The sequence below is a fragment of the Nelusetta ayraudi genome, unplaced genomic scaffold (assembly GCF_046127955.1).
Source record: "Nelusetta ayraudi isolate G7.1 ecotype Tasmania unplaced genomic scaffold, CSIRO-AGI_Nayr_v1 ptg000198l, whole genome shotgun sequence".
NCBI lineage: Eukaryota > Metazoa > Chordata > Actinopteri > Tetraodontiformes > Monacanthidae > Nelusetta > Nelusetta ayraudi.
The window spans coordinates 33,713-60,533 of record NW_027466247.1 but is presented as its reverse complement, the minus strand read 5'-3'; the positions used below and the strand labels follow the sequence as shown (position 1 = coordinate 60,533).

Here is a 26,821-nt window from a genome sequence, read left to right as displayed (position 1 = left end):
CACAGCACACCGATGTGTTCACAGAGCCTTTTTGGACCACTACCGTCCATCTGAAGATACGGGTTCAACCACGTTTTTATTTAACATCACACCCCAGTATTTTAAGCACCGCTTTCATGTCTCTTATTCTGCGTGGCTCTGACTGTTTCAAACCATCTCAGCAGAGTTGCATTTTTTTCACCTACTTTGTCTCTGCATGGTGCTTGCGGTGTCTGCGCTGATGCGGTGCGGCAGGAGGACTCGACAGTTCCACAGCTTGGCGGTGAACGTGGCTGCCGCACCCAAACTCGGACAAACCGGCCCCTTTATTTTCCTCTCCCTTGGGACTCACTGGGGATTGGTTTTTTTCTCCTCCTCACTTCTGGGCTGACAGCTGCTGTGGTCCAAGATTGACGTCGTTAGACGTGCTGAATTGTGAAAAAGCGAGCATGTTGTCGTCTTATCGTCCGATCTTAACACGAGCTGAGAAGTTGAAGTCGCACAATGGGGTCCGGTTGTGTAAATGACATGAGAACGCCCTGCTGCACCATCTGATGGTCTGCGTCGCAGCACCAGCACCACCAGCAGCAGCAGCAGCAGCAGCAGCAGCAGCAGTAGCAGCTTGGTGTGAATGAAACTACAGTTTTTTTTTTTCAAATCGCAGACTCGGTCGTGATTTAACACCAGAAGCCGACAGTGTAGAGAAAAATAGAGAGCTTTAAAAAAAAAAAAGGAGAGAGAAAAAAGTAAATTATAAATCCAAGTGGTGTCTGATCAGTCTGATATCAGCCAATCACGAGCAACGGTCGATTCAACACCATGTGTCGGGGAAAAAAGAGTTGAAGACAAACATTTCTTCATTGTCAGTTGATACAATTAATGCCCTGGTGTCTGCAGGAGTTTTCACTTCCTGTTAGTCGCTGCCCGCTTCAAGCAAGAAAAAAAAGGTCCAGTAGCCACAAAGACGTTCTGGCAACAGATTCAAAGGATTGATGAGCCTCCCTGCGAAATATTAATACGGCGAAGCACAAAGCAGCAGAGTATTGACGAGAGAGAAAGAAAATGAGATGTGTGAGTGCGAGCAGCGGTGGCTGATAAATGAAGCTGGGCGAGCGGCTCCAGGGAGGCGGAGCCTTTAAAAACAGACTGCGTTAGCATGATGAGTCTTAGGAAACAGAAATCCCCAGGAGACTCACACCACAGCCTTTCATGTGAGCAGAGGAAGTGGGTTTTCTTCAGCAGACCTCGGAGAATGGGAGGAGGGTTTCCAGTCCAAACGGTTCACACATCGGTTTTGAAAAACTCCCATCTGAAGTGTTTTTATCGACTCGAACGTGGCAGGAAGCAGGACGCCGCTACTGGCTCGTAAGCAGTGTTGGTGTGGTCAGTTTGATCTCAGCTGGAGTCAAGATTTCCTCATTAGAAGTAGAGTGAGTCAGTCAGTTAGTGAGTTGGAGAAAGTTGGAGAAAGTTGTGTCCGGGAGGGAATCCTCTTTTCCATACAGTTTCTGTTGGCAAAGATTTAGAGGGGAATGAAATGAGGCGTGAAGTAGACGTGAAGACGGCGAGAGCTCGGATTATAAAAAGCAGGGGAAAAAACTCAACATAAAGAATTGAACTAAAATTAACCAGCAATGTTTGATGAGGAATTCCAGTTGGTCTGTGTTTTTTTTTGTTTTTGTTTTTGTTTTGTTTTTTTGCATAAACGACACGCCCTGTGCAGGCCAACACGGACAACATGTTGCGTTCGTGCTCTCGGCCAATCACACATCAGAGTGATTGATCGGTCGCTCGTCGCGGCTAAAGCTGTGTCTTTCACTCTGGTACCTGCAGGTGGCGTCCTGTGCCCCAACAGCAGCTCCCTGCAGGAGGTTCGCAACTGCAACGAGCACGCCTGCACAGTGTACCACTGGCAGACGGGCCTCTGGGGTCAGTGCACCGATGACCCCTCGACCTCCAACACCAACGCCTCTGCAGCGGCCCGGCCAGCCGGCCTGGGCTCCTGCTCCACCGGGATCCAGACCCGGAAGGTGATCTGCGTCCGCGTCAGTGTGGGACAGGTGCCACCCAAGAAGTAAGTGTGTGTGTGTGTGTGTGTGTGTGTGTGTGTGTGTGTGACTGGAGATATGTCGTCTCTCTGTGTGACTGTGTGGTGATTAGAAGCTTTTCCCGAGTCCCAGAGCTTGAAGCTGCTCTCAGTCAAGACCACCATGGGCTCACACCTCTAAGCTGAAATAATTGGTTCCAATCTGGATGAGCAGGTTCAGCGTGTCACGCTATCTATTTATTTTCAGCGGTCAGTGGATGAACAAGGGGACCTTTGAAACCTGCTCTTCCTATAAATTCACCATCAGTTCCAAACTTTGGTGGTGGTGGTGGGGGGGGTACCTTTGAATATTGTCAAGGACAGGTGTTGTCCTCGGTGAATTCAGGCACAGCGAATCAGAGTGGGAGGGAAGTAGGAAGTGCAGGTGGCTGCTGGTTTGCTCCCTGGTATAAATCTGAGGCCCAAGTGGCAACGTTTGTGGAAAAATGTCTGTGTGTGTGTGCGTGAGTGTGAGTGTTGTTAATTAAATTGATGAATGGTAAAGTCCCGGCTCAGAAAGTCATTTAATTCTGCACACGAGCCAGACGGCAGGTTGCTGCAGTTGATCCACTGAAGGAAGGAGCGGGAACAACCGGTCCAACACCTGCCTGAGCAGGAAGTGGAAGTAAACACTCGAGCAAAGCAAACGGCAGTCAACGACACGTGTGTTGTCAGTGCAAAGTACTTTACGGCGGTGACGCAGGTTCATCGCAGGGCCACGTAGAAAGTCAAACACACACACACACACACACACACACACACACACATTGTCTCACTTCGTCTGGGACGGGATCAGAAAGCACGAGACGAGTTGGCAGGTGGCGAGCTGACGAGGGAATGAATGTGACGGTGGAGGTGGGGGGTGGGGGTGGGGGTGGGGGTGGGGGGGTGGGGGGTGTAGTAGGTGGAGGTGGGAGGATTAAAAAAAAAACAGCAAGCGGATGAAGGCGCTGCTTCAATAAGGCGCCAGGCAGTCAGTCGATATCTCTGCCACGCAGGCCACCGCAGATAAATAAATAATCTCTGCGTCTCTGAAAGCCTAATTAACCCGCCGCCGTTTTGGGCACTGGTAATTTCTCACTGATGATAATGACAGTAATTAAAAGGGATTGATACTTTAAGGCAATTTAATCAGCAGGCGGATGAGAGACGAGATGTTTGAGAAGCCGCCGACGACGACCGCACGCCGCGCGGGGCGGCTGGAAAATATGGCCGTCGAGTTTTTTGTCGTCGTCGTCGTCGTTGTTGTTGTTGTTGTTGTTGTTGTTGTTGTTTGTTTTTTGGGGGTAGGGGTTTGCCTCTCGGCATCTGCCAGGAACCTTCATCTCGGCTTAGGCCTGGTGTCAGATGTGCTTGGCTGCTTCTCTCGACAACAGAAGGATTAAGAGGAAGGAAAAGATCTGAGATCTGTGGATCAGAGAGTCGGCTGATTTGGGGGGGGAGGGGGGGGTGGGGGGGGACAGGAGGAGCGACGTCCAGCGCTCACGTATCAGGCGAGAACAGCAACAAAACTCCTTCCTCCTGCAGTCTGGTCATCATCTCCAGGGGTTGCGCCACCCCGTGTGCCCGGTTAGTGACGACTCACAGCAGCCTCGTCTGCCTCCTTCTTCATCCTGAAAGCCACAGAAGCACAGCACAGCACAGCGGGAAGCTGCGATAAATCAGAGCGCGACTCAACCAATCAGGTTACAGTACGGGTCCAAACAGGAAGCTACTGCTGCTGCAGGGAAACTCGATGAAGTCGTCGTCAAAATGATTTCAACACATGAAGGGAACTTGATGTTGGTTTGGCTTGTTTAGGGTCAGGGTCAGGGTCAGGGTTAGGATCAGGGTTAGGGTTAGGGTTAGGATCAGGGTTAGGGTTAGGATCAGGGTCAGGGTTAGGGTTAGGATCAGGGTTAGGGTTAGGGTTAGGATCAGGGTTAGGGTTAGGATTAGGGTCAGGGTTAGGATCAGGGTTAGGGTTAGGGTTAGGATCATGGTTAGGGTTAGGATCAGGGTTAGGGTTAGGGTTAGGATCAGGGTTAGGGTTAGGATTAGGGTCAGGGTTAGGATCAGGGTTAGGGTTAGGGTTAGGATCATAGTTAGGGTTAGGATCAGGGTTAGGGTTAGGGTTAGGATCAGGGTTAGGGTTAGGATTAGGGTCAGGGTCAGGGTCAGGGTTAGGGTCAGGGTCAGGATCAGGGTTAGGGTTAGGGTCAGGGTCAGGGTCAGGGTTAACCCTAAGGCTAAGCCTAACCTTGTGTAACTTCATAAGCAATCTGATGGACAGTTTCCTGGCGGTTGCTCAGTGGTCCCATTGCCAAACTGCTCAGAAGTTTCATCCGGCCAAAGTCAGACGGATCGAGTTTTGGGTTCGGCCTCAGAAAAACATTCTGAACCGAGAAAGCAGACGCAGCTGGATTTTTCTTTTCCCTTTGCTCAGTGAGTCCGACAATGACTTCAGCCTGGAGTCCTTCCACAGACTTCGACTCTCCCCCAGTTCCTCTCCTCTCCGCTGTCCGTGGTGCTGAAAATGGTGACGCCTCTGTTCAGCCCTCAGACTTTTTTTCTTTGCTCTCGTCGCCCTCATTGCTGCTGTTGCTCAGTGGGAGCGTCGGCCTGTTGCAGACCTTCAAAGGCGCTTTGCAGTCAGTAGGTGGATTTCTCTCGCTGGCAGGGGGTCAATGGACGGTGCTGAGCCAGATGTCGGCTGTGGGAGAAAAAGAAGCTTCCGGTGTCTGCGAGATCCAGTCAGATTTTAGTCATCGAAAGAAAGAGGATGTGTGTTGTTGTTGTTGTTGTTGTTGTTGTTGTTGTTTTGGTTTGTTTGTTGGTTGAACCATCTCTCTCTCACACACACACACACACACACACACACACTGAGAGTATATTGAAGATTCCAGGACAACTTTGACTTCCTTACAGACTCCGATGCCACCCAGGCGTCTCTCCCTATCAGCCTGATTGCCAATTAGCTGGGTTTGTCAGCTGTTTAAGAGGTCTGGCAATCAGCGCCTTGATGAGTGACTTCTTCAGAGACAAGACAGTCAGGAGGAGAGGCGGAAGAAGCCAAACGAAAAGAGGAGCAAATAGTCGCAAGTGCAACCGTCACTCATTCTATTTCAAAAGAAAACATAAACAAGACAAGACGTAGCAATTTGGACTTGGCCAATGAGCTGGTCAGTGTCTGACTGTGGCGACGGACAGCAGTTTTAAAGGTTGGAGACCTGCATGAGAATGCAGCCTGGTCAGTAAAGATAAATAGCAACGCAGAGTCGCAATGCTTTCCACTGCTCGGTGTTTCTCCCTGTGATGAGTTCCTTGCCCGCTGCTTCAAGGATGAACGTCCTCCTTCACACGTTTTCTTACTGAAGCGCTCCGCTCGGTGCCAGGTGTCCCGGGTTGCGCCATTAAAAATCACCTCTGTGCGTTTCCTGACCGAAGGCGCGGCGATGCTCCCGCAGCCATCTGTTGCTCAGAGCCACTTCACCGCTTTCACAGAGTCCAGTTCTCCCGCCGCGGCGCCGTCCAACTGGCAGGCACCTTGATCAGCGCCACAAACAAGAAGCAAACAAGTCCCCCCCCCCCCCCCCCCCCCCCTCAATGATGCATCCGAGCTGTCTTCCACCAGCAGCCTGAGGCGACAGACTTTGCAGAGTGCGTGTCACACACACACACACACACACACACACACACGCAAGCAATGCATAAAACTGCGGCTGTCAGGGCCCCTGCAGAAAGGAGAGACGCAGCACAGACAAATATGTCAGCGCCTCAGGCTGGGACCGGCAACGGCCCGTCGAGGAAGCCGCTGTTGCTGCGGCGGCGGCAGGGATAAAACAACATCTGCTCATCGGTTCTGACAGTCGTCGGGTCTTGGGCGGCTACCAGCGTGCGTGCACGATCCTCCTACTAAATCTGCGAGAAGGAGGACAAAGACAGAGCGACGCCATACAATCCTATGTGATACAATACGATACAATATGTTAAGATATAGTATGATGTCATACAATATGATGCAATGCGGTACGAAATGATACAGTACGATACAATATGATGCGACGCAATACAATACACTTAATTGCCCTGACTTGTCTTTGCAGCTGGGCCAGAAGAGCATAACTAGCCAACATAATTAGCCATAATCATCGGCAGTTGCATAACGTATCCCATAACAAACACATGCATAAGCTATGCACACATAAAACATGCTAATAAATAAAAGTCACTGTAGCAATAAAAGAAAGTATTGCGTGTTTCAACCTTCAGCTTCATTGTTCAGAGTTTAAACGGGAGTTGGAACAAAGGAATTCTTCAAATGGCCGGATTCGCTTTGCCGTGTTGCGTAAGGTATCCGCTCTTGAGAGGGCGAGGGCGAGGGCGAGGGGAGAACTCTCCAGAAGGAGGCCAGAGACCCTGCAGAGGGTCCTTCAAGGAGGGTCCTTGTAGGACCCGGCAGGAGGTCCTTGAAGAGGCGCTGCCGTTTCATGCTAAATTAAACAAATGATGTTCTTGTTTTGTACTCCGTCATTTTGATAATGAAATTAATTAGGCCTTATCTTTTCCCACCAGACCATGTTGTTGTTTTTTGTCCACCCCCTCGTGTGGTGTGTACGTGTGTGTGTGTGTGTGTGTGTGTGTGTGTGTGTGTGTGTGTGTGTGTGTGTGTGTGTGTGTGTTTGTGTACACTGTTGTAAGAACCACTGACAGCTCTTTGCTCTTAAATCTCCTCGTCCCGCTCGACCATCTGTTCATTTCCCCACAAAGTTAAAAAAAAACCAACCCAAAAACCCCCAAAGAAAAGACAAAACACAAAAGAAAAGAAAGCAGCCTCTTCCGCCCAAACAGATTACAACGTGTGCGTTAATAGCGGGCAGAAACACAAGCATTACCCGCCGCTGCCTCCGCACGCTTTAATGTCACGCTCTGGGACGACGCGCTCCCAGCGCCGCGGCGCCGCTAGCACGCCGTCGCCTCGCACACAAATCACGACATTTAAAGATCGTTACGCCACTGAGACGCGGACGGGAAGCAGCCAGTCAACCAAATAAAAAAAAGGGGTGCCATTAGGCTGTCGCTCCATCCGCGCAGAGCGTGGACACACAAGTCACACCGTTGAGACGGCGCGCTTGGAAAACACGAAAAGAAAAGAAAAGAAAAAAAGAACGACATTTGCAGTTTTGCTCGAGTGTTGAGCGTCTTAAAACTAACATTTATTTTTTTCTAAATTGTACACAAGCCGCGTGACTGGTAGACATGAGGAAGAAAAACGACAAATGTACATTAAAAATGTTATTTTATTTTTTGAATGCATTGACGTCGGTGTCCAAACCTTCTGTCAACAGAGAGCCGGCGGTTTTCAGGCTCCTGGTGTGTTTTGCCAGCAAGGACGACCTGGTTCTGTTTTCCTTCTGTGTTGTTGTTGCTGAAATCTGGAATGTAATTAACTTTTAATCATCTAAATTTGGAAAACATCCATCGTTAGTGGAGCAAAAAAAAAAAAAAAAAAAAAAAGTATAATTAGGCTAAAAGGGCGAGCAAAGAGAGGCGCCGCAGGGAGAGCTGCACAAATTAGGAGTGTTTTTTTTTTTTTCCCTCAGATTAGGAGAAACTCAACCCTGAAGAGTCTCCTGCTGCAGTTTAGTACCAGGAGGTGTAGACGATCCACCGCGACCGCGTTCCACATCCTGTTATCAGCCCATAATTAGCCTGAAACCGGCGCTCACGTCTGCTCAGATATTCTGCATACAGAATCTAGAATCTACCGTTTACTTCTCCGCTCTGATGCAACGTCCGAGTCCAGGAGAATGTTGTTGTTTTTTTTGTTTTTTTCATTTGGTCAGAATTTCAGCAACATGGCAGCGTTGCTCGTTCGAATCGAATCAGACGCGGTCCCAAGCGTCAACGTGCACTCCAGAAACAAGCCTGTCGGCCCTCCTGGGCCTTTGCCATTCGGTCGAGGTTGAGCTGCGTTCCTTGAACTGCGCTATTTCATCCGAGTGACGATATTGTTTCACCTCCCGCGCGCTCCCCAGATCTTACAGCGGGGGCGAGTTCGCAGCTCTTTCTCATACATTTTCCACTTTTAAGTCGGAAGAGGAAGTATTACAAGGTCAAAGGTTTAATCCTGCCTTTGTATCCAGAGAAATTTTCAGAGGTGGAGAAATCTGCCCGGGCGCTCTGATCCCTGCGCGGCTGAAGAGGATGTATTTAAAGCGATAAAGGAAACCTTTTATCGCTTGACTGACGGAGGAAGACGCCTACTTCACGGCTAATGAGGATGTTGGCTGGACCGGCGTGAGGAGAGCTCCGCAGCTCCTCTCGCTGGGTGTTAACAGGGGTTGGATGAATTGTGAAAAAGGGTGTTGACTGTGTTTTCACTGCGTCATCCGTGTTAAATACTCGACGCGACCTCATTAAAACTTTTCCTGACTGAGCTAAATTCAGCCGGTCTGGAGCGAAGAAGAACACGGTCCAACGCTTTGGCCAAACGTCTTTCAATGTGGGAAACTACAGCAGCACCCAAGCTAGCAACTACCGCCGTGAACAACCCGTAGTAGATTCTGCTTCCTGCGTTCCAAAAAGCGCTGTCTCTTTGCAGGGTGGATGAGCAGGCATTCCCAGTTTGAAATCTGCATAATTGCAGCTCTTGTTTAAGGTCATAACTTCTCCACTGAGCGTCTTAATGGAGAGTTATAAATAAGCCCAGAGTGTCTCATTCAGGGTTATAATCGTCAACGAAAGCGGAAAAACGAAATTAGGAAAATTAGAATTGAAAAAACAACTCCGTTAACTGAAATAGATAAAAACTAAAATTACGCAACAAAAACGATAACTAACCTAAACTGTTGCGTGTGTTTAGAAAACTTACTAAAAACAAACTTAAATTGAACATTGACAACACTGAAGTTGGTGCCACGTTGGCCGCGGTGCTTCTTCGGTTTGGATTCCACCTTGGCGGTGCTGATCCCAACACTTCTCAACAGATACAATTCAGCGAATCATTATGTCTATTTTCAGGTGGATGTTTTTTTCCAAAACTAAACAGTAGAAATGGACGCGTGAGGTATCATTGTGACGCCTGGGAGCTCTACAATCACAATCAGTTGGCATATTTCACAGCAAATCATTTTTGGATTTTTTTTTTTGGGGGGGGGGGGCTACCGTTACGTCAATGGCAAAGGTGTCAACTTTGGAGTGCCCCCCCCCCCCAAAAAAAAAAAAGGTCAAAAATGATTTCCCGTGAAATATGCCAACAAGACGTCCATGTGTTAGTTGACTCCCCTGCACTGTAGGAGGGAATTAGCTGAGAATGACGATCCCCAGAAGCTCACCTTGGCCTCCGTTGTTGACATGGAAGTGGACATCATTCCTCATCATCTTTTACAGCAGCTGCTCGCTGTCTCGCAGAGCTATCGTTTTGAAGAAGGAAATTAATTGTTTTTGTGAGGCGCTAACATGGTTGTTGTGGACTAGATTGTATTGATCCATGACATGCAGGTACTCACTTTACATATATACCATTTTTACCCCCCCCCCCCCAGTACAAATGCACACTTTCAGTGAAATCAGACACACTGTCGTTGTCGGTCTTCAAAGCGAGATGCCTGTCCGTTCGTCACGGACGCGGTTAAAGCTGAACGCTGCAAAACGTAAATGTATCCTCCACTCCATTATATTCACCAGCTGTTTTATTCTCTCTCTCTCTCTCTCTCGCTCACTCGCTCGCTCTTTTTTTTTTTTTCCCCGGGACCCTTCACTTGTACGGAGACAGCAGGAGGATTTGTTCCGCTCGAGAGGGATTTAGCTCTGTCTATTGGTATTAAACATAAATCTCTCCTTGTGTTGCATTACATTATTACAGTTTCCCTGCCAGGCTCCCCCCCCCCCGATAGCTTCCATGCTAATGAGCGCCTAGCGCCCAGAGGAGAACTCTCGTTCCCAGAGCCGCTGAACCCCGCGTTCCGACGCCGCAGGATGAGGAAACGGAGCGGCAACCCCCACACCCCCGCTCCCCCACCGCCACCCCCCCACACACTCCCAAAGTGGGAATCAGATTACAAGACTGTCTTCCGAAGAAATCTATCTCGACCTATTTATCGTGCCCCGGCGCTGCTCCGCGGGGACCGTAGGTGCTTAAATGACTGGAGATTATCCACAACCCCTTGTCCGAAAAGCCCCGGCTTGACCCTCAATTCTGTGTCATCGCAGGGATTAGCGCTCACTGATAGCAGAATCCCGTTAAAACAAGGGAATTTCTGTCCCGAGGTCGCTGCGCGAGACTGCTGCTGGGTTTTAGCCCCAAGGAGCTCAGTGTGTTACAGCTTCCTCGGCGGGCAGAAATCCGTGTAAGACATCCTCCCCGTCGACTTGCGCTCGACATTTCCTCGCGCGATGCGCCGTCGGGGGATTTGACCGTCTCGGCTCTTCCAGCGGGGGCTCTGAGCCAGATGGCATACATCAGCCGTAAACTGCAGGTGATTATGGAGGCTTTCATTAGTTTTTATTGCCTGGCCTGTGGTCAGAATAATAACGCTCGGCACTCAAGCGACACCCAGATGGTTGGCCTGCTAAATGCAGTTAGCTGCATCTTTTATATCTATAGTTGAATGAAGCACCACTGCTTTCTCTGCATGAGGTTATTCCGCATGGATAACGTCTCTCCGGGAGAATCAATCAGCACCAGTTTCTAGCATCATTCACTGTTTCCCCACCAGATCTTCCACGGTGTTTCTAAGTGTGTTCTATGTGTGTGTGTTACCAAGGTGCCCAGAAGGCCCTCGTCCCAGCACGGTGCGACCCTGTCAGCTGCCCTGCAAGAAGGACTGCATCATGACGCCCTTCAGCGACTGGACGCCGTGTCCGGCTACATGTGACGCAGGTAGAGAGACAAGAAATCACTTCATCATCTGCAAAGAAGCTGGAACCAAAACATTTCCAAGTATTTAGTTAACATGGGGTAAACAACAAAACCAAAACACCATGATTATATTCAAGAATCCATTCTTAAAGTTTTGCCCAATTGGCCTCCTCACCTTCATCTGTCTATGGTTTACTATGCAGGATTGCGTGCAGATGAGCCGAACCCCCTCACACACGTGTGTTTCCTACTGTTCCTAATGTTAGCGCCGGCTTTAGAGGCGCTGCGGGACCACTTTGGTGACGCTAGCAGCTACCTACGTTCACGTTACTGCTACTTCCTGGTAATTGCTCGCTTCCTCGCCCTGGCAGGAAGCCGCCTCCCTCTCTGCCTGCAGGAAGGGTAAAAATAATAAAAAAAAAAAAAATTATGATTATTCCAAACTTTTCCGGGCCTCCGGCATTCCTCCATCCGCATTGTTCCTGAATAAGTTCCTGTCTAGGCAAACAAAATTTACTTGAACTAATAGTCGATGCAGCATTCCTAAAAGTGGCTTCCTGTGTCATCAGCGTAAGAGATTCACTCATTATAAAGTGCTCCTAACCGCAGCAGGACGGCATCAGCAGACGTGAAAGTCATGGACCCGTCAGGCTGATTTGGGTGAGGGGTGAACTTCTCTGTCACAGTTTAAGAGCTGAAGCCACCGAATAGACTCTGTGAGCATGGCCTGCCGCTGTTGTTTCGTTCTCTGCTGCTGGATATCGTGGCTCAAACAGAATGCGTTCCTTTAAAGGTCCTGTGCTTTTAGATTTGGGGCTTGATTTATGATTTTTAATCTTGGTGAAATGAATAAATGAATACATACGTACGATAAAAGTGATTTGCTGCCCTCAGAACAGTTCCCATACATGTGAGCATATATACATAGAGGGTCTTGCTCCTAGTTAGCTGCCATCGTCTGCCCGCCTGACGGTGCCAAAAGAATAACCAGGTGTCGTTGGTCTGGCCGCGACTGACTGTCTGGCACGGCTCAGCAGGAACGGAAGTAGGGCGAGTAAATTAAAATCAAGTGCGTGTGAAAGCGTGACGCGAGGCGAGGGTCGCTCGGCGCTGCACGTAATTAATTTGCCGCGGGATGGCGGGCGCTCGGGACAACCTTCGCGCCGGTCGACCGGCCGAGTGGTAGCACAGGGGGGAGGAGGGGGGGGGGCAACCACGTTCAGACGAGGTCGCCTTTTCCACTTCGTGGGGGGGGGGGGGGGCGAACGCATCAAAAATGTGTTTACAACCACAGATAATCGCAGTCTACGAGTCTCCCCGCTACGTTTTAATTTGCTGCCGTTATCGCTGCCTGGCGGGCAGAAATACCCGCCGCCGCCGCCGCCGCCCACGTGCCGGGGTTTAGAGCCGAGTTCAGGACTATCTGGAGGCTCGTTGCGGCTTAATGAACCCCGCCGCGGGGCATCAACACACATGTAAATACCATAAATTTAATGGGAGCCGATGCCGAGGTCTTCATGGGATTCATCTTCGTCTTCACTGCCGTGGTCCTGATGCCCCTCCCCCCACCCCCACCCACACCCCCCCTCCCTCCTTCCCCCCAAAGCAGTCAGTCAGACGAAGAGAGACCACTGTGTTGTCGTCGTCGTCGTTGTCGTCGTCAGCAGCAGCACTGATGACTGATGATAACAGCCAGGGAGCTGCGAGATGATGTTGTGTCTCTCTCATCTTTCTTCCTGTGTACCTGTGTCGCTTCGCCTCATTACCTGTGTGTGTGTGCATGTGTGTGTGTGTGTGTGTGTGTGTGCGTGCGTGCGTGGCCCCTCAGCCGGCAACACTGTGAAGAAGAAGCAGACCAGGAAGCGCCTCGTTATCCAGCAGCCGTCCAACGGAGGTCAGGAGTGTCCGGAGGTGCTGGAGGAGGAGAAGGAGTGCGAGGTGTCCAAAATATGCCCGGGATTCAGGTAAAGGGCCCCACCCAGGTCCACTCTTGCACCGGTCCGACCCTGTTTCCGGAATATCTCACCAATTTTGCACAGAATTTCCTCAAAAACTGGCACGCGTTTATCTTTTTGTCTGTGTGTTTCTTCCTAATTGTGCCAGTGCTTTGGGCTACATTGCTCAACACTGCCCCCGGTGTTCTCTGGTGGTGGTGCTACTGCCTTTGCTCCGATACGTGCAAGTTTCCGGAGGGCGTGCAGAACTTTGCACGTAATGAATGCTGAGCGCAGACAGAAGGCTGGGATCATATTTAGCCCTCTGTTTACAGCTCACTAAACTAAAAGTCATGCTGCATAAACCTTGAACAGAGGGCGGAGTTAACACCTGGCTGGGGGTGTGGCCACTGACTCACCCTTCCCCACATAGCTCCGCCCAACCAAACAGAACTTTCCCTGACCCGCTCCTGATCATCGCAGGTGGAAAAGCCACAAATGGAGGAAGTGCCAGCTGGTCCCGTGGTCCCTGAGGCAAACCAGCCCCGGGGTGCCGGAGACCTGCGGACCAGGAATCCAGACCAGAGGTAGGAGACACACACCTCTGCAGCTCACGCTGATGTGTTGCTAATGGCCCCCCTAGAGTTTGGGGCCTGTCAGAGGTTGGCACTGAAAAAACACAGACTGGTTCACTGAGAATATCCACAGGAGACTTTTTATTATTATTATTATTATTATTATTATATCAGGTTGTTTTTATTTTATTTTTCTGCCCCCCCCTCCCCTCCCCCTCGGCTCCCTCTGAGTTTTGTGGTTTGAAAACATGCTCACATTTCATCAGGTTCCTCCTGAGACTGGTTTGACAGTTTGTCTTGCTCTCCACTGCTATTTATTATTTTTTTTAAATAAAAATGTCCATCCTCACCCGAGGCTGCTGCTGTGCCATTTTAATTGAATGCGTCTTGTGTATATTTTGGGGGGGAACTGCTCCAGCCGCACAGCAAAATGGTCATGGAGCAGAGGTGGCACCTGATTTCAAGGGGCAGCACCCCCCCTCCACCCCACCCCCACCCCCCCCCTCCCTGCTGCCCTCTAATAGCCGACGGATGAGTCACTTCCATTATGTCCCTGTCCCACCTCCTATAGAGGGCCATTATAAGTGCTCATATTTATGTTCCTCCTCTCGCCGGCTTGACAACAAAGGATGAAAGAATCGATTCATTCATATAAAAGCTTTGCCGGTCAGGACCGTGTGGCTGCACTCGTCTCTGCAGCTCTTTGCTGATTTTATTCCCTTTAACCGGAGGATGGAAACGCTCGGTTCTCAATAAGACCTTTTTTTTTTAATCACATTTTTTTTGGGGGGGGGTTGGTTTTTGGTTTTGGTTCGTGACAGATTTGATTGTGAGAAGTCAACCTCATTAAAAATATATATATTTTTTTTAAATACAGAGTTTAACACCAGACAGGCACCGTAGCAACATGGCCAATAAGGAATCCCACAAACGGGAAAACCAGGGCAGAACTGCAGCCTTTTCGTCCGCAGCGTCGACTCTGTGGTGTCTTCGGAGAATCGTCTCCGGTCAGATGGGTTTTTTTTGGATCTGGCGGCGCCAGATCAGCTGATGGAACTGGACAGGGCAGATCCAGCCACGGTAGTCAGCAGGAAGTCAAACAAGAGCATGCGGTTACATTTCAAAAGAGTCTTTCATCTGGCTTTCATCATGGTCTAAACACTGCGTATGTGGACGGCATAACTAGCAGCGCGGAGCAGCAGATCAACCTCTGCATAATAATAATAATAATAAGGTCTTTTTAGACGGAACACACATTAAAGGTCCAGTGTCGTGTGTTGGGATCTTCTGTGTGGCTTCAAAAGAATAACAATAGGCGGGTGAAATGCATCTCAGACACTGCATATTCAGCCACCTTCTCTCCTGAGGCTGTAAACAAAGCTGAGAGTCGTCGCGTCGATTACACCTGAAGTTTGACGCCTCCCACTCTCATTTTACATTTGCTCTGAAAAACACACCGGCCTGCAGCCTCTCAAGGTGCAAAAGGCCCCGCCGCTGCTTACCTGCTCCAACCAGGAAGCTTCCCTCGCTGGAGGGGAGGGAAAAAAAGACAAAACAAAATGCAGTACTATCACCACTAAAAACCACACACACACACACGCACACACACGCTCCAAGCACACTCACAAGATAAGACCTGACCCGGCAGTACCCCCCAGGGGCTTTAGCTGAGTGTGCTCACTGATTGATTTCTCTGTGAGAGAGTCGCCCTGCACAACAGCGGCTGCAACGCCGCTAATAAAACAACCTTGTAGTGCGAGAGCGGAGGCGGCGCAGTGATGCAACTGCCACGCAGCGCACACTGACTCTTTGGCTTCCGCACAATTGCGATGCAGATGCATTTCTCAGCCTCCCTCCTCCCCTCCTCCCCTCCCAGAGGACCTAATCTGGATTACTCCGGCCTCTGTCCATTAACTATTTACTCTCCCTCTTTTAATCTCTATTTAATGACATGTTGCTAACACCAGGAGGGGTCAGAAGTAGCTCAGAAGAAAGGGGGGCGGCGGCCTGCTGATATCAAAGTCGACACTGACATCAGGCCTCCAGCCAGCGAGTCTGATTGTGTGCGGCTCTTTAGCTGTGGAAGAGTGCCTGCTCCAACTCAGATCTCCACTGACGCAAACGCACACAACAGTACACAGTGCACAAAGTCTTTGTTTTTGGTCTTGTTTTTCGTTGTTGTTGTTGTTGTTTTGCACACGCCGTCGAATTGCACACGCTTTATTTACATGCTTTTAGTTTCAATTATTGGCGCCGAAGCTCCAACCGAGCCGCTGTCAGTCGGCGCTGGCTGTCGTCTCTGTGGCCAAAATATCGCGGCCGCTCTAACCTTCACTAAACAAAACAAACACACAATTTGCACAGATATGTGGATTATTGTGTCTTTGTGTGCACGAACCCACCTGTGCTCTGGATCAGCGGCAAAATGTATTCACAGTACGACGATCACGCATAGGTTTTTTGGGGGGAAATATCCAATATTTCCATTGCTTGTCTGAGGCGGTGCACAATTTCACGCTTCTCAGCAGCAGAGAGAGCCTTTCTCTTCCCCGCGCTGCTTGAAACCTGTGGCACGCGCCTCATAATGTGGAAGACCGTTCTTCTGCAGTCTCACCTTTGATTGGGCTCACCTGGCAAACCAGTTATCACAGGTGCCTGAGATTGATTTCAATGATCCCAAAGAGCCCTGAGGCACAATAATACACACGAGTTTCATTGAAAAGCAAAAAAAAAATAAATGTTGATGACACTTAAATCCAATTTGCATAATATGTATATATATATATATATATATATATATATATATATATATATATTTGTAAATATATAGTACATATATACACAAAATATATATTTTTCCTATATTATTCCTCCACTATTTTTTCTATAGAATCTGACTCCACCATGTGTGTTTTAAGACTACATCTACACTGCTGTGGCTGTGTAAAAACGTCCCAGTTAGCGGTGCACAACAAGTGGCATCAATGCAAAGCGCAAAGCAGTTTTTGATCGTCGACCCTTTCTGAAGAGGCCTCTCTTTTCTATTTTTTTTCCTCCTCTTTGATTCTTGCAGCCGTGTCGTGCCGCCAGCTGGATGGGACGCAGGCCGACATCAATGAGTGCCTGAAGTTCGCCAAGGCCGTGCCCGCCATCAGCCAGCGGTGTCAGCTGCCCTGCCAGGACGACTGTCAGCTGACCAACTGGTCCAAGTTCTCGTCCTGCACCGCCGACTGCGTGGGCGTCCGCACCAGGAAGAGGGCGCTGATCGGTGCGTGAAAAAGAAAAAAAAAAAAAAAAAAAAATCAAAAACATTCTGCTGTTAGTGGCAACGCTGCTGTGGAAAAACAGGCCGTGAGTAAAACACACAAGGTCGTGTTTGTATTCATATCGATGTTGCTCTGGCGGGGTGAAAGCTCATCGCGTGCGCCTCCTCCTCGCCGCCTTTGTTTCCCCTTTGATAAAGACAAGAGTGCCGCGGTGCATTAAGGCGCCACAACCAAAAGGTTACAGATGAACGTTTCAAAAGGAGAAAACAGAGTGGATCTGAAATGCTTTCATTTTCCGCCGAGGTGAAATCTCTCTCCGAGTGGCTCGCCAGCGTGAGAAACGGCGGCGAGGTCAAGTCAAGCATAATAAAACCTCTTTCGCTGCTCCAGCGGTTGATCTTTTCTTTTCCCTCTCAGATTGTTTTTTTTTTTTTTTTTTCTGTATCTCATGCCATTTTTTTTTTCACTTTATAAGCAGCGTAAAAACTTTTTTTTTTCTTTTTTCTTTTTCTTTTTTTACAATCGCTCACAGACAGCTGAGAAGAAAGGCATTTTTTTTTTTTTTTTTTTTTTTTTTTTTTTTTTATAGATCTCAAGCTGGCTGCACTCTAAACTGTTATCAAGTTTTCAATCATCAAAAACAGAGAGAAAGCAGAGAGAACAAACAGACGCGGGGTACAATTTCAAACCATTTTCTTTTCCAACAGTATAATCCATTAAACAGACAGGCAAAGCCATTCTTCTGGAAAACACAAAACCACACACCTGTTTGTCTGTGGTTTACGACTCCGCAGACTCTCCCGGCCCAGAAAGACAAACATGAAGGATGACAAAGGCCTCGGTCAAAATAAAGTAAATAAAGTGAAAGGAGATGGGGGGTGGGGGGGGAGAAAACTGTGAATCCAGGTGAAGTCCTGGTGGAGAAGATGGCAAATACTGGTGAAGGTAAATACTGTGGGAAAAGTACACAACAGCTGCCTGCTGGAAGAGAAGAGAAGAGAAGAGAACACCTTTATTAATCCCACAGTGGGGAAATGTGCATAATTATAGCAAAGGTATAGTGCAAAAAAAGATGGAAAATTATATGAATTAAAACTAAAATAAGGCAATGAAAAAACATATTTGTAGGCAGGTAAGGTCGGTAAAAAAAAAGACAAAAACCAAGATATTTACAGTTGGAGTTACAGCTGTCTACATACTGGCATATAAATCAGTCTTTTGTTGCACCTTTGTGAAAACATGAAGCGGTTAAGAGGATGCATATCATCCTGATGGCTGCAGGCAGGAATGACCTGCGGTGGCGCTGCTCCTCGCACTGAGGGTGCAGCAGCCTCGAGCTGAAGGAGCGGCTCAGGCTCTCCACAGCGTGGTGCAGGGGGTGGGAGGCGTGGCCAACACCCTTCTGTCCGACACCTCCTGGATGGAGTCCAGGGGACCCGTCCAGGACGGAGGGAGCTGCTTTCCTCCTGTCCCTGTCCGTGAGTCCACGCCCACAGCACAGGATGCTGTAACTGTAACACACTGCAAAGGCCACCACAGTGTTGTAAAATGGGCCCCGCCGAACCTGCGGGCCCTCTGTCTCCTCAGCAGGTGGAGGGCGGGAAGAAGCAGAAAAGCATCTCAAAGCTCCGCCTCTCCTCGACAGCAACACACGCAGACAACTGTTTAATAAGCCGGCACGTTGGGATAATGGTCTGCTAAAGTCGTTAGCGGTGACGTTAACAGGCGGTTGCCAGACATCGCAGGTCGCTGCTGCTGCTGCTGCTGCTGCTGCTGCTGCTGCTGCTGCTGCTGCTGCTGTGGCCTTCGACCCGTGGCGCAGCTCTTAGATATCAGGGATGAAAACATCGCACGGCAACGATGGCAGGTTCCCCATCAGGACAAAAAAAAAAAAAAAAAAACCCTCCAAAGCTGTGGATAAACAAGCCGGTGGCGGTGAAGCGGCTCTTTGTTTGCATAGCCGCGTGTGATTAACGACGCTTGACGCGTCTGCGGATGAGAGACGTCAAGCCGCTCGGCTAAAGCAGCACTTTGCCCCAAACTATTTTGTCAGCGGTGTTTATCGTCAAGACTCCCGCTGCCCGAGCTTGAAAGCAGCACCAGTCTCTCGCTTTGCTGACTGAGTCTGTGACACACAAAAAAAAAAAAGAGAAGAAAAAAAACCCAGACTGGTCGGCCCGAGTTTAAACGTTTAGACCCTGATCCTTCCAAACGCCCGGCGCCCAGCAGGGGTGGAGTCTGTCCCGGGAGGCCGACGCCCCTATCCCCCTCCCCCACTCTGACCCCCCGCCCCACCCCCCCTTCCCTAGCTTCATCTCCGGACCTCTGTTCTCCTGCAGGCAGGAGCAAGAAGAAGGACAAGTGCAAGAACACGCAGATGTACCCGCTGAGCGAGACCCAGTACTGCCCCTGCGACAAGTACAACGCCCAGCCGGTGGGCAACTGGTCCGACTGCATCCTGCCCGAGGCGGGCCGGGCCGAAAGCCTCCTGGGCCTCAAGGTCCAGGGGGACGTCAAGGAGTGCGGCCAGGGGTACCGCTACCAGGCCATGGTCTGCTACGACCAGGACAGCCGGCTGGTGGAGACGTCCCGCTGCAACAGTCATGGTGAGAGGCTGTGTGTGTGTGTGTGTGTGTGTGTGTGTGTGTGTGTGTGTGTGTGTGTGTGTGTGTGTGTGTGTGTGTGCGTGTGTGTGCGTGTGTGTGTGCGTATTAGTATTCTTCACTTTCCAATGTTTTCCTCTCACAATTTTTTTGCATCCCTTTGTGATGTCACAGAGGGCCCAGACACTTCCCTCAGGTTTGTGACTACCAACCCCCAACACACACACACACACACACACACACACACCACACTCCCCCAGGCCAGATGTTGGGCTCCCCTTCTTCATTTTCTCTTACGAGAAACGCGAGGCAGCACCAACTGAGCAGGAGGCTGCAAACAGAGAGCTAAGCAGGCTGTTTATCTTTTGTTTTGTTTTTTTTAATGACTAGAACTTGTCAGGCTGCTCCTCTGGAGGCTGGGCTAATAAATAAAGATCTGAAAAGATCAGGCCCACCTAATTCACCAAAGAGATTCTCTCCAGAATTTAAGAAGTGTCAAGATTATTTTTATCTCCCCAAGCAGCGAAAACTTTTGTCCGTCAGACATTTGCCCAAATGATAAATCGCATGGTTTTTGTGAGGAAAATGATCCTTAACAATTCCCAAATCTTATCGAAGTCAGGAAAAAAAAAAAAAAAAAAAAAAAAATGTGGGTGTCAACAAAACGTCGTAATTGTGAGGAGTCCTTGATGCGATAAAAGCCTGCTTTGACTGCTTCGCCTGGATAAGGATTAAAGCAGAGCCAAGCGCTCGAAGCCCTGTCGGCAAAAACACTCAACACTTTCTACACGCTGTAAACTTGTAGAAAAATCAGATTCACCCGCTGTCTCCCTGCTGCAGGATCACTGGGAAGAATCACGCCAAAGCACAGTCATTAATAATTTACCTTCCTCTTCTTTCCTTCTTGCTCTTTGCACCTGTTTCACCTGACGCTGATCCTCGCCGAGCGAGAAAGAACCTCGCGCGGAAATGAAAGCTCGCCGCGGGGGGGGGGACTGGGACGACGTCTCGCGAGCTCGCACTGTCGTTGGAGGAAGCCGCATTAAGATTCTGTTAAACTGTCCACAGCCGACCGTTTTCCCGCAGGTGTACGGCGGGCGGCAAAGTGTGTGAAAAGAAGCGTGTTGAATTCCGACTTCAACGCGCTCGGCGGCTCCTCCCTCTCGCCTCCGCCGCCGCCGCCGCCGCCGCCGCTCTCCTCAGAACTGTTTGTGCGCTCGTCTTATCTTAGATCCAGAACACTTGGCTGGCCAAGTGGAAATTGCTGTGAAATAGGAATCGGAGGACATTTCAAATGAAACCATCTGTCTGCATAAATATGATTGTGTATACATATATATATATATATATATATATATATGTATATGTATATATATTTATGCAGATATACATATATACATATATGTATATGTATATATGTATATCTGCATAAATATATATATGTAGTATTTAGACATATAAAAACACAATGGGTTCAGGTCTCTTTCAAGTCGTCTGTGACTCTCCAGCCTGATGTGCGTCACGTTAATCTGAGTGTGGGTGTGGTGAGAACACATCCTGGGGGTAAGGCGTGTGTGTGTGTGTGTGTGTGTGTGTGTGTGTGTGTGTGTGTCGTGCGCATGCATCATCTGCAAAGCCTAAAATAAAATAAAATCCCCCTGAGGTTCACGGGTAAACCCCCCCCCCCACCACCACCACCACCCCTCCCCACCCCACCCTCACAACCCCCTCCCCTGACACACACACACACACACACACGCACCCCCGCCGAGAACCTCTTGCTTGCACATGTGATTCTCCCAGATATGAATCCAATCTTCACTCCATCTTTTGTTATTTGCTGGCCGCCACCAACCTTCCTCCCCACTCTAACCCCCCCCCCCCCTGGCTGTTGTCACTTCTAATCTGGGCGCAGGGAGGAGACGCCGTCCCCGTCCACGGCTGACACGGCGCCGCCAGCCACGATGGCGATCATGCAAACTCTTGCGCGGCTGTTATCTCTCCGTGGCACAGACAGTAGACGGGAGGGAAATAATGCACGCCACTCCTCCACGCTCTGCGGCCATTTTCTGATATTATGGCTTGTTTTTCAATGTAGAGGAAGCGGCCTAAAAAATATTGTTGAGCAGCTCGTCACAAAAGACTTTCTGTTGTTTCGTTCGTCTGTTTGGAAACATATTGACACCCGTTGTCCTCCTTGTTTAGTTAGGGTCAGGATTAGGGTCAGGATTAGGGTTAGGGTCAGGATTAGGGTCAGGATTAGGATTAGGATTAGGGTTAGGGTCAGGGTTAGGGTCAGGATTAGGATTAGGGTTAGGGTCAGGGTTAGGGTCAGGGTTAGGGTCAGGGTCGGGGTCAGGAGTAGGATAGGATTAGGGTTAGGGTCAGGGTTAGGGTCAGGATTAGGGTCAAGGTTAGGGTCAGGGTCGGGGTCAGGAGTAGGGTCAGGGTCAGGATTAGGGTCAGGATTAGGATTAGGGTTAGGGTTAGGGTCAGGATTAGGGTTAGGGTCAGGATTAGGGTCAGGATTAGGATTAGGGTTAGGGTCAGGGTTAGGGTCAGGGTTAGGGTGACAGTTTTCTTCACTGGTGGTGGTGTTTTTTTTTGGTTCCTCATGTTTTTGTTTTTATTTTCTTATCGTGTTTGAGCTGCACTCGGTGCTGCTAAAGTGGCTGTCAGCTGCACAATTTGAGGCGTCTCAACAGTTCACAGCTCACATCACTTTGAAACTGTCAGGATGTGGAGGGAAAAATGGCTGCAACAGCCAGTAGAAGAAACTATTTGCAGTTTTGTTGCACACACACACACACACACACACACACACACACACACACACAATGACATGGTGGTGAAGTGTAGGATTTCTGTCACGGCTTGGTAGCGGCCAGGCTTCCTGGAATCCATCGGCTCCAGGGGCGATTCTTTATCTTCACGGCGATTTCGATGCGTTGACCTTTTCACCGTGACTTGATGTTACAGGACGGCTCGTCGTCTTAGCAGGAAGTGGTCAAGGGCGAAGGAGGGCCTCCCCTTGGGGGGTGTGGGAGGGGGGGTGGGGGGGGGGGTAGGAAGACATAAAGGGTAAAGCCATGGGGCACGTCGCCCCACAGAGGACATGAGAGGCGGTGCGTCACGTTTGGACAGAGCAGAGAGAAGTGACGGGGAGGTTAGCGTTAGCAGCTAGCCACCAAGGTCTGCGGCTGTTGGTGTTTCTTCATCCAAAGCCTCCATCTGGCCACCACTCACTACGTATACACGACACTCGAGAAGGCTGGATGATGTTGGTCCGACTATAATCAGAGTTGGAGGACTCAGATTAACACACCCGGATTGATGCGGATTGGAATTCATTTTTCCCCTTCGTGTGTATACGATGCATGTGCGCTTGCTCCACACACCCCACGTTAGTGTGTTCCCCGGGAACTCAAACAGTCAAGACACACCAGCTCCTTCAGCGCGTGGCGCTTTTACAAGTTTGTGTAGAACCGAGGCCACAAGCGAGAACCTTTCCAGTTCGTTTGTGTTCCGTTGTTGTGTTTTGTTTTGTTTTTTTTTTTTTAAAAAGTCATTCGTACGTAGCACTGACTCACAAGAGAACACCCGCTGTGGTCGATGTGGGCCGCGACGGTAAAATCGCCAGGAAAATGTTGTGTACATTTGTAAAGATCTGACCAATCCCCCTGGCGGTGGCGCAGCACGTCGGCAGCTGTTACGTGAGGAAACTCATTAAATGGAAGCGCAGTTAACTGATTTCGCCCCGCAGTGTTGGAGAGGAGGACACGTTCCTGTGAATAATTCAGTTTTCTCAGCCGCACGTACGCTGGGACAGGAAGAGAAGTCCAATTAGACCGGAAAACCAAATTTTGAGCGTAGCTCAAATGAAGCAATGCGTTCAAACGCAGTCAGTGTTTCTGCCCCGTCCGGAGAACGGCGCCTCCGCTGCTCCCCCTTTTGGCCGATTAAGTGGTGGCCGTTGCTGTGGAGACGATGAAGACGCAGCAGTGGGAGATAAGAAAGAAAGCGGTCACGGCACAAAGAGCCGCTGCGTTGGTGCCAGCCAACCTGACTTCACTCTGGGAGCTCGGATGTTAATGTTGAGTGCAGATGTTAGCGTGCTGTGTTTTGCACACACTCAGCCATTCATTCTGCAGATTTGATTATTTTCATTTGACAGGAAATGGAAATCTTAATGGTCCTTTTTAATCCAATGCATTTTTAACTTTATCAGCATCGTGGCCTCAGAGAAAAAGTCGCGGCTTTGATTCCCCAAAGCTATGTTCTCCCTGCCGGTCGTCAGCTCTGGTCAAACGACAGTATTACCGTCACACACTCCGCTGCAGCACTGGCCGTTTCAGACTAGTGCGGCAATACGTCTCTCTTTAAGAAGATATATACGGTGTATAATTTACAGCCGGAAGCTTTTTTTTCTTTGAAATGGCTCCACCAAATCACTGCAGGTGCTCTGTCTGTACGTCCCCGCTTTTCTACCCAGAGAATTTCTCTTATTTGCACATCACGTCTGGAACTGCCAACTGCCTGGGAGCACAAGAAAGAAGACGGAGGCAGAGTGGTAACCGCGTCGTAAACAAAGCCAGAACCGAGCTGATTGGACTTAATTGGATTGATGTCAAAAGCACAACCAAAAAAAAAAAAAGATGTGTTGATAGATTTTTGGCTGCTGTCGGTTTCTGTGTCTACGGATGCATTTTAACAAAAAAAAATCTGTGGCACCACAAAGAGGCTGAGCGGCGGTTTCAAAAAGGAAATTGAGTCGTCAGTTTTTCACACAGCAGCGAGCGCCTCTGCGGGCCTCGCAGCAGCAGCAGCAGCAGCAGCAGCAGCAGCAGGTGCCAACCTGTGTGTTTACTTCTGTAGGCAGCAGCCTGGACGAGACCCAGGGACCTCCCGGAGAGCCTGGCAGAGACCCGCCGTGCACGCTTTCCATCACTTCAACCGTGCCCTGAACCGCAGGCTTGCCTTCGCACTGCGGGTGACCCGACCGGAGGTTGTGGGAGGCGGGTGGGGGCAGTGGGGGGGGAGCACTGTGGGAGCCCCGGTGATCTGGAAGAGCTGCGTTTGAATGTAGGGCAGCGGCTGGATTTCATCCCGACGACGTTCGCGGCCGCATGGCATGGCGTCGCCCCGGCGAGCGGCTCAGCGGAGGAGACTCGCAGTTCCCTTCTTCCCTGTCTCCGCTCCCAGTCTGCCTCCGCCTGAGGGCCGGCAGCAGCGTGGAGGTTTGTTAATGAGATGAAGGAGGCGTCGCTCGGGGTCGATCGCTCGGCACGAGCACAAAGCTGGTTGGTGTTTTCGTCTGGCATATTTAAAAAAAAAAGGGCGGAGGCGAAGGTGGCGCGTGCTTCATTAGGAGCCGCAGGATTCTCTCTTCATTGGCGCGACGGCCGTTAAAATGAAGACGGCAGTTTTAGGAGACACAGTGCAGCGTAAAAGTAAACGGGCGGAAAGGGGAAGTGAGGGCCGTAATGTTTTTACAGCCGTTAAGGTGCTAAAACCAGAAAGCTTCTCTCTCTCTCTCTCTCTCTCTCTCTCTCTCTCTCTCTCTCTCTTGGCAACAGCGCAGGAACATCCGCCGCTCTGAGGCAAAGATTGTTCCCACTTTCTGATTTTTTTTTTTTTTTCAACCCAGAACGCGCAAGAAGTTCCCGATAAATCTCCAGAGAGCAGCGTGTTCACTCCTCTGTTTACACCCGTCTTGCCAAAACTGACGTTGGAAATTTGGAAGGGGGGGGTGGGGGTGAAAAGTCTCCGGGGGGGAGGGGGGCGGAGTCACCGCCTGGCTGGGGTGTGTTGATGGCAGACTGGCAGCCGGCTTTCAGTCAGAACCTGCTGATTATTGCAGCGTGCCTGGTGTTGTTGTTGTTGTTGTTGTTGTTGTTGTTGTTGTTGTTTCTTTTTGTTTCTGTCAAGTGGCATCAACACCATTGACGACTGAAGTGTAGTGGAGGGTTTTGCGTGTGTGTGCAGTGTGAGCAACTGGGTGGCTCACGATGAACCTGAGGGTGCCCGATGCACTCAGATGTGGAGCGCCACCTAGCCTTCCCACTGAAGGCTTGCATGACAGGCTGCATGTGTTGAAGGTTTGCTCATTCCTCGGGAAGCTTCCCTGAAAGCGCAGTTGTCACCGATGACACAGTTGACGAATCGTTTTTTTTCCATCACAGCAGCGGGTGCAGATTAGCTTTCTAATGAAGGCGGCCTCAGATGCTCCAGTGTCCAATAAAAAAAGAAAATGAAAAGTCAGTCGTTGAATACAGGAGCCACAGTGGAAGGTCAAAGGTCACAAATCCATGTTGTGAGGTGTTGTTGAAGAGAAGCTGATCGCAACTGAAAGGCAGCAGAGTGTAAGGAGGTCAGACAGACAGACTGTGTGTGTGTGTGTGTGTGTGTGTGTGTGTGTGTGTGTGTGTGTGTGTGTGTGTGTGTGTGTGTTGATGTCTCAGTGTCTTCAGCTTTCTCGGGTCCAGACAGTCATTTCACCCTTTAACTGTCATCCTCTGAGGCTCCAGTCAGCCATGAATAGGAAAACATCCACCTCTGGCTCCACGGCGCAGCGAGAGACTCTCCTCTGGCCGAGAGCGACTCCACGTTCTTCTTCTCTCTTTATTTAAGCGCTCTCCCCGCTGCAACCGTCGACTTGTTTTCGCGGGAGCCCGTCGTCCCCGCAGGCCCCACGGAGCTGTCGTGTTGATTCTAATTAAGACCATTCCACAGGGTTCGGTCAAGAAGAAAATAAAATGAAATAAAAGCTCAACTCCCGCTGCCGCGTGATGCTAATTCCTCGCCGTGTTAATAGGTTGCGACGCCGCCGCTCGACGTCGCTCCTCTACAGCGGAGGCGCTGTAATTCTCCCGCTCAGCCCGCAGTCATCGGGGATTAGCGGATTGTTGCTCTGATAAACGTACAAAGCCCCCAACATCCTGTCTTACCTCATCAAAAGCCGGTTGCCTTTGCTGCGAGTGTGTCTGCCAAGCCCCGAAAAACATGGGGAAGTTGCAGCCGCAGCGGTGCTCGCCGTTGACTTTCATCTTGGCGTGTTTACAGACGGATATGAAACCTCCAGCCGACCAGTTTCTGTGATTTATTCATGAGTTTTTAGCTTCCACGTGACTGGGCTAAGAGCACGCATCTAGTGGCCAGGGAAGGAACTGCACTCCCGACCCTGTTATCCACGTCAGGCTTCACGTGGAGTCAGAGCTCGCGAGAATCGAGATTTGAGATTTGAGATGTGATGAGAACGTGGATGTGGATTCTCCACGAGCCTCCGAGTTCTGAGCACAGGATCCGAACGCAGGGGGCGGGCGGGGGGAACCGCTAAGTGGCAAACGAGCCTCGAACTGTGACCATTTTCTCCTGAAGTTCCTTAACTGCTTCAGTGGTGCTGGTGGGGTTTTTTGGGTTTTTTTTCAACACATGTTGCTGACGATGGTGAAGGACGGCGTGTTTTCCCACAGCGTGTCCTCGCCTCGCCTGTTCATTAAGCTGGGCAGACACTTTCTAAGTGGCACCAGCTTCCTC

The 26,821-nt window shown here is 49.9% G+C and overlaps 1 protein-coding gene across 1 annotated transcript in view; it reads left to right on the top strand.

Moving 5' to 3' along the window:
- The window catches only part of LOC142881511 (thrombospondin type-1 domain-containing protein 7A-like), a 77,582-nt gene that overhangs the window by 25,843 nt on the left and 24,918 nt on the right, over positions 1-26,821 (top strand). The window contains exons 8-13 of the mRNA XM_076015832.1: positions 1,813-2,053; positions 10,813-10,928; positions 12,736-12,871; positions 13,325-13,428; positions 16,490-16,684; positions 19,022-19,288. Coding sequence (XP_075871947.1) covers positions 1,813-2,053; positions 10,813-10,928; positions 12,736-12,871; positions 13,325-13,428; positions 16,490-16,684; positions 19,022-19,288 — 1,059 coding nt within the window. The remainder of the gene's footprint in view (positions 1-1,812; positions 2,054-10,812; positions 10,929-12,735; positions 12,872-13,324; positions 13,429-16,489; positions 16,685-19,021; positions 19,289-26,821) is intronic.